A 16,123-nucleotide genomic window follows, 5' to 3' on the forward strand; every position below is an offset into this window, starting at 1 on the left:
TTATTAGTTGCCTGCCCCGTTCTACCTCTCTTCTCCCCACTGAGGAATTACTAATATTTAAGGATATGCTTAATCTCTTTTTTAAACAAGGCTTGCCTATGACAATTCATATGATGTTCTATTATAAAATGCAGCTTGCACATTTTACTTTTTTGCCCTGTTTTCCTATCTGGTAAGACTTCTGGACTGTCAACTTTTTCCAACCCACACAACAACTCATTTATAGGATCTGGTCCTTTCTTTTCTGAGGTGTCATAATTTTCCATCCAAGGAAGATAGATGAAACTAAAGGATTGGAGAAATAAGAGATTTCTTCAGTGCAAGAAAAATTAACTGAATAATATTACTTAAAATCATTTTAATTGATTGTAATTGTGGCCTAAATTGGGCAACAGGTCTACTATTTTTTATCTTAAACACTTTTAAGAAGCCAAATCTTTAAAAGTAACTTACTTTCTTTTGTGCGATAAACAGAAATGACTTCCAAAATACTTGCTAAAACATGTGAATAATTTATTTCCATTAGAACTACAATTGTGCTCATCATTTCACTGTTTGGCTGTTTCTTTGGCTTTATGACAACCTTCTCTAGAGTGCACTGTGCTCCATGAGGACATTTCTCCTATTTATTTTGCAGATTTACTCAGGATAGAATATTGTTGTTTTCTTTACTAAGCTTAATGTCATAACCCATAAGTCTTCAGAAAACAGAAATAACACCTTGTAGTGGTGAAAAATTCTATAACTGCAAAAAAGGGGAAAAATAGGCTATATCAGGGGTATGCTGACTCAGGAATTCTGGGAGTTAAGTCCATGAGTCATAAAAGAGCCGAGGTTGCCTACCCCTGGGCTATATCAACAAAAGTATAGATTCCAAATCACAGAAAAATTCCACCTCACACTCTAATAGCCGACTCCCCATCAGGTATTTTGTCTACTTTTGGACAACCCTCCACAGAATGATTCAGAGAAAGTGGAGCAGATTTAAAGAAAGGCAATGAAGAAAATTGGAGACAAGAAATTAAGCTATATGAAGAAACTTTAAAGTAGTTAAGCATTGTTAGCCATGAGATGACCAGGAGGGAATATATATTACTCTTCAAATAGCTAAAAGAATGTCAAAAAGGTCAAAACCAGGATTCCAACATTCTAGAATGTGCAGCACAAAATGGAAAATTTCAATTTTAGTTAAGAATCTTTTTCTAACAGATGCTTAATTAAAAGAAAGCTTGATAAGGGGAGCAATTATCTAGAAAGATAGTGGGGTCTCCTTCAATGAATGTGTTCGAACAAAACTAGAGATATATTTGTTGAGATGTATTAATTCAGATTACAGTAATGTAATTTTAGTAATGCATGATGGGGTAAATGGTCCTATCCAACTTTACAATTTGATGCAAATATTGAAAAACCTCTCAATGGTTTAAATTTTTGCATTTGTGGATTTTGATGTTAATGGCGTAGAAGGAATCAGTATTTGAAGAATAAAAACAAACAAAACATTATTTCTAAAAGAGTTTTTAAAATGAATTTTATTGTCAGAATTTTTTTTACAAGTAGCCATTTAGCGGCTTCATACAAGAACTCTGTTGCAAAACTCTAATAAATAGTCTGCCCCAAGTCCCAATATTAAAAAAAACCCCTAGAGAACGGGAAAAAAAGTCAGGATGCTTAGAATTGTTAGCAATATTTCCCATTTACAAATTTCCTCAGGCATTATATAGATCTCCTTCATACAAGTTACTTGGAGGGGGGTGGGAACCCAACTTAAATATATTCTAGCAGAAGCACTCCAGAAATACTTTTCAAATCAATCCTCTTTGATGGCCCAGATATAATCAGAAATACATCCCAATGGGATTATCACCACACATTAAGCTTTAGGTCAAAGCAAACCATGTGGATTTGTACAATTATTAAGAATTATGAAAATGCATATCAAAGAAGGATAGGAAGACTCAATGGCAGTGGTTAAGAAAAGTTCCAGCAAAAAATGGTAGCCAGAACAAAGGAAAAAGGAGTTTATGAAGCTGACAGACATGGGTTGTTCTTACTAAGTGTAGAAATGTGCAAGGAGCAATTATCACAGTTGCATGCAGTGGAGATCACAAACTAAAATTCACCATATGTCACTTGAAACAATGTTTAGCAGGCTGCAGTATACACATTTTCCCTCCCCACCCTAATATTAACGAGTCCTGCAGATGTGACATTTTATGGTAAGTTAGCCTCCCACCACACATACTTAACAATAACCAGTTTTAATGAAAAATCCATAATATGATAATCAAGATAAATTTGGGAAGGAAGGAAGAAAGGAACTTTGCATGTTTTAATAACAGTTGTCCAATTATTACTTCATTTGAGGCATTAAATGGAAAACTACTGAAAATTAGTTTATGCCATATTTATGCCAAACAGAATAAAAGATATAGATTTGCATTTTTAACTTCTTAATCTGTGTGTGCATATATATAAAATATCTCTATAAAAGTAAAGGTGCTAAGAGAGAATTCTAGCAGCCACTGAAAGCTATTAATAGTTTCTCAGACAGCAGGAATTAAGTATTTATGAAAAATTAATTCAATCGTTAGAAGGGAACACTGAAAGAAATATTCCTGGCTGGAAAAAGACAGAATAATTATTACGATACTAGCATTTTTTTTCCTCTTTCCCAGAGAAGAAATATGCATTTAATATATCTACTTGACAATGTTCATCTCAAGCTGTTTCATTTGGGAGCATCAAATTTATATAGATGTGCAAAAAAGAAGTGGATAGCTTGACATATCCATAGCTTTGTGCTAGCTACACTTTATACACAAATGGGATGTGTGTACACATTCTGATATTCTCTGGGAAATGATTCTGTACAACAGGTGTGGAGATAGCATTCTTAAGAGACACACAAGACAGTTAACAACCTCTTGCCTGTAGTATATTCAAAACAATGGAAAGGAAGCATTGGGAAAAATAAGTCTTGTTGAAATATTTACTAAAGCAGAATGAAGCAGATTAATCTGAAACTTATACAAAGTAATGAATAGAATTAGAGGCAAATGGACAGTTATTCTGGTCCACTTTCCAAGTACTTTTATACAGAACAGGTAAAGAGAATGTGCAAAAAATCTAAAGACATTCACATTTTAGTAGTTAAATTTTTATTTCCTTTAAAATTATTATTTTTTCTTCTTTTCCTATAAAAGACATTCACTGATAGTTGATCTGCAATAATTCTGGGTGCTTGCAGATATGTTAAAATGAAACAAAGGAAAACCAAAAAAGGTACCCCTAATATGAAACATATGAAAGTGCTCTGACTGGGTTTGTATAATTTAGGATGGTGTTAAAGCTACGTCCCACTCCAGAGATATTTTTTGCCAATGCATTAGTTTCATATGTGCTATTAACTCATATCAATTGTGTTGAAAACCCATTCAGTGAATTTCTTCAGTTTTTCAGAGGCATTGTGCGATTCCTCTTGTAATCGTAAGTTATCCTCCCGTAAATGTTGTACTTCAGCCTGAAGATTGGCTTTGTCTTCTTTTTCCTGGGAGAAGAAAAAAACAAAACCACAAGATATCACAAGTGGATTTTACACTATAAATATTACTGGCACCATAAACACAAATGTTTCTTACAAAGATATTCCAAACTGGTCATGCCTTTTTCCTCTTAAGTTGATAACAAGGATATTGGAGAAAGTGGCAAGAAGGCGACAAGCAACAGGGAGAAAGCAGAACTACTTAACTCTGTCTTTACACAAAGGGGAAAAAACAGTCCAACCTATCAAAAACAGTACTGTAAAAAACAGATCAGAAACACAAGTTAGGATAGGCAAGAAAATGGTAAGTGAGCATCTGTCCACCCTAGATGACTTCAAATCACCAGGACCAGATGGATTATACCCCAAGATTCTGCAGGAACTGGCAGATGTGATCTCAGAACCACTGAACTATATCTTTCAAAGATCCTGGAGCACTGGGGAACTACCAGAGGACTGGAAAAGAGCTGATGTAGTTCCCATCTTCAAAAAAAGGAAAAACTGTAAACCTATCAGCCTGACCTCAATACCTGGGAAGATTCTGGAAAAGTTAATCAAGCAACGAATCAGCCAACTCCTAGAGGCAAACAAAGCCATTACCAAAAGCCAACATGGGTTTGTCAAAAACAGATCATGCCAGACAAAACTTACTGCAATCTTTGACCAGGTGACAAAATTAGTGGATCAAAGGAATGCTGTGGATATAATTTACTTGGACTTCCGTAAGGTATTTGATAAAGTAGACCACAACCTACTACTTGCTAAGATAGAAAAATGTGGTCTCTACTGGTCTCATCTATCGGAACCATGACATTGGGTTAGACAGCATCATCACCAGATGGATTTGTAGCTGGCTGACTGGCCGTACTCAGCGTGTGGTCCTCAATGGAACTGCACCTACATGGAGGGAAGTGTGTAGTGGACATCTTCATCAATGATTTGGATGAGGAAATAGATGGGGAACTCATCAAATTTGCAGATGACATCAAGCTGGTAGGAATCGCCAACACCCCAGAAGATAGGCTTAAGATACAGAAGGATCTTGACAGACTTGAACACTGGGTGCTATCTAACAAAATGAAATTCAATGCTGAAAAAAGTAAGGTTCTACATTTAGGAAAGAAAAACCAAATGCTGCTCAATAGTAGACACTGCGAGAGGGATCTTGGAGTCCTAGTAGACAACCACTTCAATATGAGCCAGCAGTGTGCTGCTGCTGCCAAAAAGCCAACACAGTGCTAGGCTGCATTAACAGAGGGATAGAATCAAGATCATGTGAAGTGTTAATACCACTTTACAATGCCTTGGTAAGGCCACACTTGGAATACTGCATCCAGTTTTGGCCACCATGATGTAAAAAAGATGTTGAGACTCTAGAAAGAGTACAGAGAAGAGCAACAAAGATGATTAGGGGACTGGAGGCTAGAACATATAAGGAACAGTTGCTGGAATTGGGTATGTCTAGTTTAATGAAGAGAAGGATGAGGGGTGACACGATAGCAGTGTTCCAATATCTCAGGAGTTGCCACAAAGAAGAGGGAGTCAAGCTATTCTCCAAAGCACCTGAAGGCAGGAGAAGAAGTAACGGATGGAAACTTACCAAAGAGAGAAGCAACCTAGAATTAAGGAGAAATTTCCTGACAGTTAGGACAATTAATCAGTGGAACAACTTGCCTCCAGAAGCTGTGAATGCTCCAACACTGGAAGTTTTTAAGAAGAGACTGGACAGACATTTGTCTGAAATGGTATAGGGTTTCCTGCCTGAGCAGTGATTGGACTAGATGACCTCCAAGGTCCCTTCCATCATCATCACCATCATCAAATGTGGACCCAGATTGTTGGGGGCAATTAAGCTGACTTTGTAATAATGCCGCTTGGGGTGTGTGTGTGAAAGCCCTAATAAGCAGGCGTATACATAGAATGAAGGCTACTGCTAAGCTTGTAAGCCGCCCTGAGATATATATATATATATATATATATATATATATATATATATATATATATATATATATATATATATATATATGTAGATCTAGAGTCTTGGGTTTCTTCCCGCGTTCCTTTCATCTTCAGAAAGTTGTGGCGATGTCATCATCAGGCCGGAGTGATCCTCCTGCTGCTTCCAGGAGCAATGCGTGGTCTGGCTGTTCCTTTCCTTCCAACTGCCGGTGGGGCTGTGTTCTGACTGGGTGGAGGCGTGGCTGCTTTCTGATTGGGTGGGGGTGTCCTCCGACTGGGTGGAGGCGTGGTTGTCTTCTGATTGAGTGGAGGCGTGGCTGTCTTCTGATTGGGTGGATGCGTGGTTGTCTTCTGATTGGTTGGAGGCGTGGCTGTCTTCTGTTTGGGTGGGGTGTGTTCTGAATGGGTGGGGTTTCCCAAACAGAAGACAGCCACGCCTCCAACCAATCAGAAGACAACCACGCATCCACCCAATCAGAAGACAGCCACGCCTCCACTCAATCAGAAGACAACCACGCCTCCACCCAGTCGGAGGACACCCCCACCCAATCAGAAAGCAGCCACGCCTCCTCCCAGTCAGAACACAGCCCCACCGGCAGTTGGAAGGAAAGGAACAGCCAGACCACGCATTGCTCCTGGAAGCAGCAGGAGGAACACTCCGGCCTGATGATGACGGATGGGATTTCGTCGAAACGTCGCCACAACTTTCTGAAGATGAAAGGAACGCGGGAAGAAACCCGAGACTCTAGATCTACACATACAGACACCCGCGAGAATCTACGAAAACAAATATATATATATATATATATATATATATATATATATATATATATATATATATATATATATATATATATATATATATATATATATCTCAATCATCACACAGTCAGCCAGATGTTCAGACTGGATTTGGAATTTTCGTCTACCTATCGAGTCGTTACCAAGGACCTTTGGAAATCCACTAACAAATCTTTTAAAGCAAAACTGAAGAATCCCTATTTTAAAAATATCACTGGATTTTGCAAGGCATGGGTGATCTCATATTCTGATGATAAGAACAAGAGCAACAATAAAACCAATCGGGAACAGTTAAAAAAGAAACTGAGGGGACAATCATGGCAGCTCCAGAACAAGTGCTACAAATTAATACAATTAAAGCCAAAACTGAGTATATTTTCAATAATGCTAATTATGTAAAATTAAAGATGAAATTATACACAGTCTCATTAGTAGCTGGGATAAAATCGTTCAAGCAAACTACTTCCATTACAGCAGCGGTTCCCAACCTTTTCTATACCCCGCATCCCTAGAACACTTCTGATATATTCTTGCACCCTTTACAAAAGTTCAAAATAACTGCAACGAATTATGCATATACACTATAATTTTGAAATTTCTAAACCCAAGATTTCGCACCCCCGGAATATCGTCTCACACACCCCTGCATTACAGGGTGGAAAAATGGATCATTGAAATTTATGCAGACATTCGGCCTTATAGTTTGCAAAACTCTATTGGAACTTTGTACTGAAAAGCGAGGAGAATTGAAATGTAAGATTTCAAAATTTATTTAGAATATACTGCATCAAATGTTACTGTTAGAGAAAAGAAAGGATGGTTCACTCATCCCTGGATACGGCTACATTGATGAAAAACTGGAGGAAATAACAAAATACTGTTATTTACAATTGAAGCTGGAAGTTTATAGAGGAAAAAATGGTTATTATACAATGATCTTCATTCAATACACAAAGGATTCATCAAATCATTACAAACGTTACTGGACTGGACGCCACTTATTTTGCAAAATAACCACAGTGTTTGGAACACCTCTAGTTTACAGTGATATCTTCAAGACTTAATGGTCATTTTAAAATGACTAGCAGACTTTTCACGTGACCAGCTGAGAGAAAGCCAAATTGAATATTTAATACAAGCTGATACTGAAACAAATATAATTCACAGAGCCTTGGTGGAGCAGTGGGCTAATGCCTCTTTAAGTAACACCAGCTGCCTGCAATTAGCGCAGGTTCGAGTCCCACCAGGCTCAAGGTTGACTTAGCCTTCCATCCTTCCGAGGTAGGTAAAATGAGGACCCAGATTGTTGGGGGCAATAAGCTGACTTTGTAATAATGCCGCTTGGGGTGTGTGTGAAAGCCCTAACAAGCAGGCATATACATAGAATGAAGGCTACTGCTAAGCTTGTAAGCCGCCCTGAGTCTTCGGAGAAGGGCGGGATATAAATGGAATTAAAATAAAAATAAAAAAATAAAAAATAATTACCTTCTTTAAATCTTCCTGCAATATTCTTAGCATACTCTCCAGCTGGTTCACTTTAGAAGCAAGAGACGGAGGAGTTTCTTTACTGCAGGAAGAAGGAAACAAAAACTGAATTGCTAAGTTTTTTTTTAATATTTATTTCTTAATTATTTTTATGCAGCACTTTTATTTTTTAATTATAATCTAGGGTTGCATCATGACAAATAAGCCCTGAAAAGGCTTATTAGAGAGGGTCTAATATTTAACTGTTCTAATTTTAATATAGTCTATTGAAACTTTCTGAGAAATTTCCAAGCAAGGGTAGCTTTCTTCGGCAGTTGTTTGTAAGAATATACATACGCACACATACAAAACTAATTTAACAAAATACTTGATTTCATTTTTTTAACTTATATTTTTTTTAAAAAAAAACAAACAAACCATAATCATTCATATTCATCATCACATGGTATAGTAAGGAGTGTTTTCAACCTGCTGTGTCATGTTTAAGACTGGTTATGTTACATTTTCATTCAGCAAATTCTGGTTACAGAATGTGAGCAGTCTCCTAGTTCTCCAGTCCTTTTTCTGGCATGAATGCAGAATTTAGTTCAGTGGTAAACTTACTTCATCTTTAATCAATGTTCAAATAACTAGAAGAATTAGCACTTACTCTGTGGAAGCAATTACTGATTTCATATTCTATTTTACACAATGAATTGCAGGAATTTTTAAAATATTTTTGGCATACAATGACAACAACTTCAGTACTTTCAGGTAACTTATAATTTTTAGCCCAGTCTTTCTAGAGTTGATATTATACCTTTTTAAGACTTAAAAACAGTGTATGTACTTTGTTGTAAATATTACAACAAAATCCCATTTGTCTAGAACATATATCTCTTTTTTTCTATTAATTACACAACCACTAAATGAAATAAACTTCATATTCCTAGATAATGTTATCACCTAAAATAATATCCAGAAATGTAGTAAACCACTTCCTGATCCTGAAGTCACATTTTCAGTTTTCCATAGGGCAGAGTGCATATATTCTAAATTTGTAAGATTTACAGATTCTACTGCGCAACAATTCCCCCAGCCTTCTTAACAGAGTCGTGATGGTTCAGCAGATCACTTACTCAGTGTAAGGCTTCATCTGCGCAGGAAGCTGGTCTTCAGCCTGGTCATTACTGGAGGCAACACTGATGGGCCTATGGTTTTCATCACTAGTTGCAAAAAAGGATGCTCGCTGGACTGGAAAGGAAAAGACAAGCACATATTCTATGTTTCTTTTCATTAGTATTACAGTAAAATATATATCATAGTCACATGTTAAAATCAGTAACAGCAGTTGAAGATCTACCCTTGGGGTAATTATGGTAACTCTCTTTTCTTACACTTTTGCCTTTGAGTTATATTATGCAATCTGTTCTCCTCGGTAAGGTCAGATAATTTCTAGAATCTAATGAACGCATATGTAGTCTTCCTTTCTTCCTTCCTTCCTTCCTTCCTTCCTTCCTTCCTTCCTTCCTTTATATATATATATATATATATATATATATATATATATATATATATATATATATATATATATATATATATATATATATATATATATATATATATATATATATATATATATATATATATATATATATATATATATATATAAATTTATATACCGCCCTATTCCCGTAGGACTCAGGGCGGTTTACAGGGAAAATTAAAAGTTAAAAAGTGACCGCAATTAGGATTGGCAACTCTATTGTTAAGTGAAGCAGTTGTTAAGTGGGAAATCACATGCATTCCTTTTTCCCACTGCCTTTCAGAATGCTCTCTCTCTCTCTCTCTCTCTCTCTCTCTCTCTCTCTCTCTCTCTCTCTCTCTCTCTCTCTCACACACACACACACACACACACAGAAGATTAATTAGCAAGAACGGATTAATGTTTGCATTTACATTAATTGGAGAGGAAGGGATTACAAGAGAGTAATCAGGGACACCATGGGGAATACACATCAAAAGCAATGTAGTCTTGGCACCCCTGAGTTTGCTGTGTAAACAGCCCGGTGTATTCCCCCCTGTACAGTTATTAAGCTAGTAACATGGTTGCTAAGTGAATCTGGCTTCCCCACTGATTTTGATTGTCTGAAGGTCCAAAAGGTGATCACATGACCCCAGGACACTGCAACCGTCATAAATGCATGCCAGTTGTCAAATATTCAAAGTTTGATTACGTGATCATGGAGAGGCTGAAGTGACTATAAATATGAAAAACTGTCATAAGTCACTTTTTTCAGTGCCATTATAACTTTGAATGGTCACTAAACGAATGTTTGTAAGTCAAAGAAACATTCTCCAATGACTTTGGTGACACATTTTAATTGGGCATGGTTTAATTCTCTTTTAATTTTTGTATACCTATTTATATATGCCCTGTGAACCGCCCTGAGTCCCTAGGGAGAAGGGCGGTATAGAAATCCAATAAATGAAATGAAATGAATGAAATGAATTTCAGCAGTGACCAAAATAGAGCCTAAAATTCTGTGTTCCTTTTAGTCTTTCTGACCTGGTGGGAAAAGTTATGTTTTGCAACTGTGCATTTCTATAAATGCAATTGTAGTATTTATAGTGAAACAACAGAGACTGAATTCAGTAACACTAGTAATAATTGAAGCATATAAACAAAAGAAAGCAAACACTATTTCAGCAATTGGGATCAATGAAAGCGAATATGGGTCTCAGAGCCTTAAGATACGAAGCAATGATATAAACAACAAATAAAGACTTGCAAATTGGTATGTGCGCATCATTAATAATGAACTGCAAACTCTTACCTTCAAAGGCCTTGGCAGCGTCTACCAAATTTGACCAATCTAAATCTGAAGCTGAATCAGGCAAGGGCATGAGCCCTGGATCTGGCATTGGCTGCCTCCTCTGATCCTGGATATCAGTGAGGGAGCTGTCAGAGGCAGAGAACTCTCCTAAACCAGAAGGGGAGGAGGAGGAGGAGGAGGAGGAGGAGGAGGAGGAGGAGGAGGAGGAGGGGGAGGAGGAGGAGGAAGAAGGAAGGAAGGAAGGAAGGAAGGAAGGAAGAAAGAAAGAAAGAAAGAAAGAAAGAAAGAAAGAAAGAAAGAAAGAAAGAAAGAAAGAAAGAAAGAAAGAAAGAAAGAAAGAAAGAAAGAAAGCATTTAAAACACATATTAAACACAAATAACTCAGTTCTTCATTAGGAGACAGAACCAAGACTGAATGGAAACATTCTTTTTTAGATGAAACAAATCTTCAAGTTGGCTTTGCCTGCTACTGATGAAGAATTACCCCTCAAGGATATGTTCCCCAACTCTGCCAATCAGGGGGGAAAAAAATCAGCATTTTTTAAAATCCTAAGTTTTCTTTATTTAATTTGTATCCTGCCTTTATTATTTTTTATAAATAACTGATGGCAGCCAACATACATAACATTCTTTTCTCCTCCTATTTACCCAACAACAACCCTGTGAGGTGGTTGACTGGCCATGATGCATAACTGGTCTTTTTGACTTCTGCTTACTATAGTCACCAAACATGTGAATCGTTTTCAGAATATATATAGTTTACCTTAGCTGTGAGTTCAAAAGGCTCACTTTTCAGCCACTCTTTCTCCCCAGCATTTTTTCCTCAATGGCTGGTTAAAAATTATACGCCATGTTTGTTTTGTTTTCCTAAAAATGTTACCACGTAACCTTACTATAATGCATTTCATTTATTATTAAAAGATTAATAACAATTGGCAAGTTTATTTATGATTCAAGTATGTGTGATAATTCAAGCAAGGCTATTTCAAAGTTACTGTATATATTTAGCACTTTCAGATAAAACATTTTTTTTTCCAATTGCTGGATTAAATTGTTTAGGCATGAAAGCCAATAGGCTAGTCACTTTCTTTCAATTCAATGCACCTCTCAGAGTTGCTGTGGGAAAATAGGATGCTGAAGCATTATGTACACCACCTTGAGCACTACAAATAAAGGGCAGCATGCAGCAATAACAATAATTATATAAACAAGAACAATACATACATCGTCAGTTTAGATGCAGCATTTCACTTACCATGTAAGGATTTCATTCCCAATGTGTATGATGGCCTTCTTAGTGGTAATGACTTGGGGAGAGAAGGGTACGTACTGGTGAAAAGAACATCGTTTGGAAGAGCTTGGTCCAGAAGAGAAGCTCGTGAGGGGAAGAAATGTTCTCTTTGACTGCTATAAATACTCTCGTCTGACAGAGTTCGCTGCAAGGCACGCCTTGAAATAGGAGTGCTAGGGAATGAAGACTGAAAGAAGAATAACACAAGTCAAGAATGCATAACCTTCCCTTTAAAAAATGAGCCACTCTTTAATACGTTTTGTATCGTGGGTTGGGTTCAGATGATTTCTGAACCCAACAGCTAATTAAACGCTTGCTGTGAGAATTCTTGTTATCCTGTGCTGTAGGAAAAAGTCTAGAAAAGTCTCTGTCAACATATTGGAAAAGTGTAAAACTGCGGGGTTTTTTAGTGCTGTTCTCATGCTGACAACAATATGGTGTCCTAATCTTCTGAAAGGTAACTGGGGCTGCATAAATAAAAGAGAGAGCTTTATTATTGTATGGTATTTCCCAAACTAGAAGCATTTTAGAAGCTTCAGAATCCATAAATGGTAGGACACTCCCTTCGTGGAAACAGGTTTATGCTTGTGCACCTACCTGTTGGATAAGTCTGACATTTTTTAAAAACAACCCAATTAATTGGGTATCTCCGCACCTAAATGCTGACACAGCTTCCACTTCCTTTACCTGACAATGTTCTGTCCGTGAGAGTACCACTGTGAGATAATAACAATTCATTCTGCTAATTATCCCTCTTTTTTTAAATAAAAAAGGTAGCATTATATGATAATGCAGAAAAAGCTGGCCCTTCAGTTTCAAAATTAAGTTTAATTAAATGGTGTCCACACAATGAAACTAATGAGTTGAACCATCTTTTTCATCAAACTCCAATGATTTGGCTATGCTATGACAACTCTTTCAGCTTAAGCTGTAGACATGCTTAGGTGCATGTAAGTTTTAAGATAATGTTCCTTATTCGGCTTCCTTAGGATTATAGTGTTATTTATTTGACTTGATTTTATATCGTTATTTTTTTTATCAGGAGTTAATGATAAATATCACTTCTGGAGGAGGTATGATGAACTGAACACCACTCAGTGAAAGTGGAGCCAACAACCACAGCAAAGATCAAGGAACCAGTGAGTAGATTGGTTCCTTGGAACCCCTCCAGACAAAGAGAGCACTGGGAATTATCCACATGTGTGTCAGATGGCTGCTCCTTGAGACGAGAGTGCACGACAACGCTTTTCCTCAGGTGTGAACACCAGAAGATGAAGGAATTAGCCATCTTGCTTGTGACCGTAACACAAACTTTTAAAGGACACTGGGTTCACAAATTTCAATTTCTAATTGTTTTTAGAAATTGTCTATTAACCATTTTAAAACTGTTAGGGACCTTCAGAATGTCAGGTTTGAAAAGTCTTTATTGGATGGGTTTATCTTCAACTCTGAACAAAAGAAAAATTAATTATTAGCTTAAAAACGTAACAGAAATTGAAATAAACGGAGGAAGCTAAACCAGGTTTTGTTCTTAGAAAGTTACATACAGGCTGAGAGTCAAGATAAATGATGCCTGTTTCTATGGGCAGTTTATGTAACAAACTTACAATAAGACTTTGGAATTAATTATAGAGAACAACAACTTCTTGTAGGAAATAGATATGCTGTGGGTGCTTTTTTGAAGAAATGCATACAGAGATAAGCAATGTCATGATTTAAAAACTTCACCATAGACGGGACTAAAGATTTAGGTAGAGGAAAAAAAATGCAAGCTTATAAAACAAAAAAAACATTATAATAATGAAAATACTGAAAGACACTTTTGAAGAAAAGCGTTAGAAAGTAATAGCCACACTATCAACAATGTCAGTAATGATGCCTGTTTCTATGTAACAAAGATATTACTGAATAAATTACAGATCTACAGGTATCAAAGTTAGATTTACAATTGACAGGCCAAGAGAATGACTTGGAAAAGTATATTTCACTGATCTACAAAAGAAATTGGCTGATGTCCTAAAATTCGAAAGGAAAATAGAAATGATAAACCAAGAGAGGGACCTGGATATTTGTTTTCAGATTGGATTTACAAAACAAGGCTTGCTAAAGCCTTGAAGAGGGGTGCGGGAACAAAGAACAAAGAAGAAATGAAGAGAAATCAAATCCTAAGATTAAGACTGTTAGAAGTAAAAAGAAGGGATATAAAGTTGGTGTATTTGAACAAGGTTAAAACAAACTCCTGGCAATGTTTTATGGACTTTCTGCTGACACCAGGACTGAAAAGATGATTCCATATAGATTTGACTATAGATAAAGGATGGGCCAGAGGATGAGGAGATAATTATTTGTAACCTTAGAGGGAGTAAAGAATCACTACATTTCTTTATACATGTTGTGATGAAGGCTGGAAGTAACTTCTTTACATATTTCACTTCTTTACACATTTCTTTTCTCATTATCAGTTTTTCTTTTTTCTTTTCATTTTATCTTTTCTTTCTCCTTGCACTTTTATCCTTTCTTTCTCTTCTCTTCTAAGTTTAGTTTGTATTAGATTTTGTCATTAAAATCAGAATTCTTAATAAAATTACACTACAGTGCAATGATAGTATCTATAACTCTTAAAGCACATCTGTCTTTTCCAGGGATCACATGGTACCTATTCAATCCCGGGGGGGGGGGGGGAAATGTAGCTGCTTTAACAAGCTAAGAAAGGTAGTATTATCATGTTCCCACACTTCACATCATTTTAGAACTGAATTCAAAGAAATGTACAATCTGAATGTATATTAAAAATGTATTGAGTTCAATGAGGTTTACTTTTAAGATGAAAAAGTACAGAAATACAACATTCATTGTTGTATTTATGCACTGTGGCATACAAAATAATTTCAGCAGGTCCAAAATGTTATTCATTTATTTAATTCACTTGTGTTCTATTCTTGAACAAGTTCATACAGGGGTGAGACATCAGATATTCAAAGCCTTAAAATATTTTTATGCTCTTGGTTGTGAGGCTTTGTACGGAGGCCCACACAATTATGCGGATGGCTAGCCCCATGAGAACGCCCCTTGCCTCTATTAACAACTGCTAACTCCCTATCTTGGAGTTTTTCACCTTTTGAAATTTTATGTTATTTTTATAATTTTAAAATTAATTCTATTTAATGTTAATTTTATTGATTATATTGTATGTTGCCCAGAGGCCCTCAGTGAGGGAAATAGGCAATTAAGAAATAGAAAATATAAATAAATAAATAAAATGTACTACATTCCTTAGATCAGGGCTTTTCAACCTTTTCACCCATTGTACCACTTTTAGGATATGGCACCATCCGAGTATCACCAGTTGCCTAGCAAGGTGTCAAAAACTTGATGACCCAAAAAAAGGAAAAAGGTGATGGAGTACAGGTAGTCTTACAACAGTTCACTTAGTGACTGTTCGAAGTTACAATGGTACTGAAAAAAGTGTCCCCCAAGCCACAGCCGAGCAAGACACCTGCCTGCCCACCCAGCGGCGCTCTTCCTCCTGTCCGAGGTTTTCATTGTTGTGAGCATTTCTGTCGAGGATTGGCAGTGGGGGTGGGGTGGGGTGTTTGGTTTTTATTCCCCTCCCTCTGCTGGGTGGTTGCAGCAGGTTTTGGTCACTTCACATGACCCTGGGACACTGTGACCGTCATAAATATGAATCAGTTGCCAAGCATCTGTATGTAAATCACAAGACCCTGGAGATGCTGCAACATTCCAGCTGGAGCCTGGTGCTGATCCTGGCGCTTCCACTGAGACCTGTAGCTTCAACCGTCTCTCGCTCAGGCTTGTGCGGTGCTGCCACCGGTTCAGCTCATTCCCCTCCCCCACTACCACTTTTCTAGGATGGTCGCGTACCACCTGCCAGGTGCCAATGTACCACAGATGGTACCCGCACCATTGGTTGAAAAGTCCTGCCTTAGATAATGGCTAGAATAGCACTACTCCATACTTTCTTATCAGTCATTTCTTTACAATAGGAAAAAAATTATATATAAATAGACCTCAAAATATTTGTTTTTATTGCTGTGACTCAAATGTTTTCAGTGTGGTCCGTATGCTGAAATCCCACAAAATAATAATAATAAATAATAATAAACCTTTATTGTCAAAGTACAACATGTGCACATTGAGATTAGCTGAGCCTCCCCCCGTGCTCTCTCCCCCCAACACACAGTGACAACAAACCTTCCATCCTACCAC

The 16,123-nt window shown here is 36.9% G+C and overlaps 1 protein-coding gene across 4 annotated transcripts in view; it reads right to left on the reverse strand.

Annotated features, from left to right (window-relative positions):
• Positions 1–1,514: 1,514 nt before the first annotated feature.
• SIPA1L1 (signal induced proliferation associated 1 like 1) overlaps positions 1,515–16,123 on the reverse strand; it is a 172,081-nt gene continuing 157,472 nt past the window's right edge. For all 4 annotated transcript variants that reach the window (XM_081315375.1, XM_081315376.1, XM_081315373.1 and 1 more), the window contains 5 exons: positions 11,861–12,083; positions 10,606–10,752; positions 8,908–9,022; positions 7,790–7,871; positions 1,515–3,550 (listed from right to left, as the gene is read on the reverse strand). In XM_081315375.1, the coding sequence (XP_081171501.1) occupies positions 3,407–3,550; positions 7,790–7,871; positions 8,908–9,022; positions 10,606–10,752; positions 11,861–12,083 (711 nt within the window). In that variant the 3' untranslated portion in view covers positions 1,515–3,406. The remainder of the gene's footprint in view (positions 3,551–7,789; positions 7,872–8,907; positions 9,023–10,605; positions 10,753–11,860; positions 12,084–16,123) is intronic.

The sequence above is a fragment of the Vipera berus genome (assembly GCF_964194415.1).
Source record: "Vipera berus genome assembly, chromosome: 1".
Classification (NCBI taxonomy): domain Eukaryota; kingdom Metazoa; phylum Chordata; class Lepidosauria; order Squamata; family Viperidae; genus Vipera; species Vipera berus.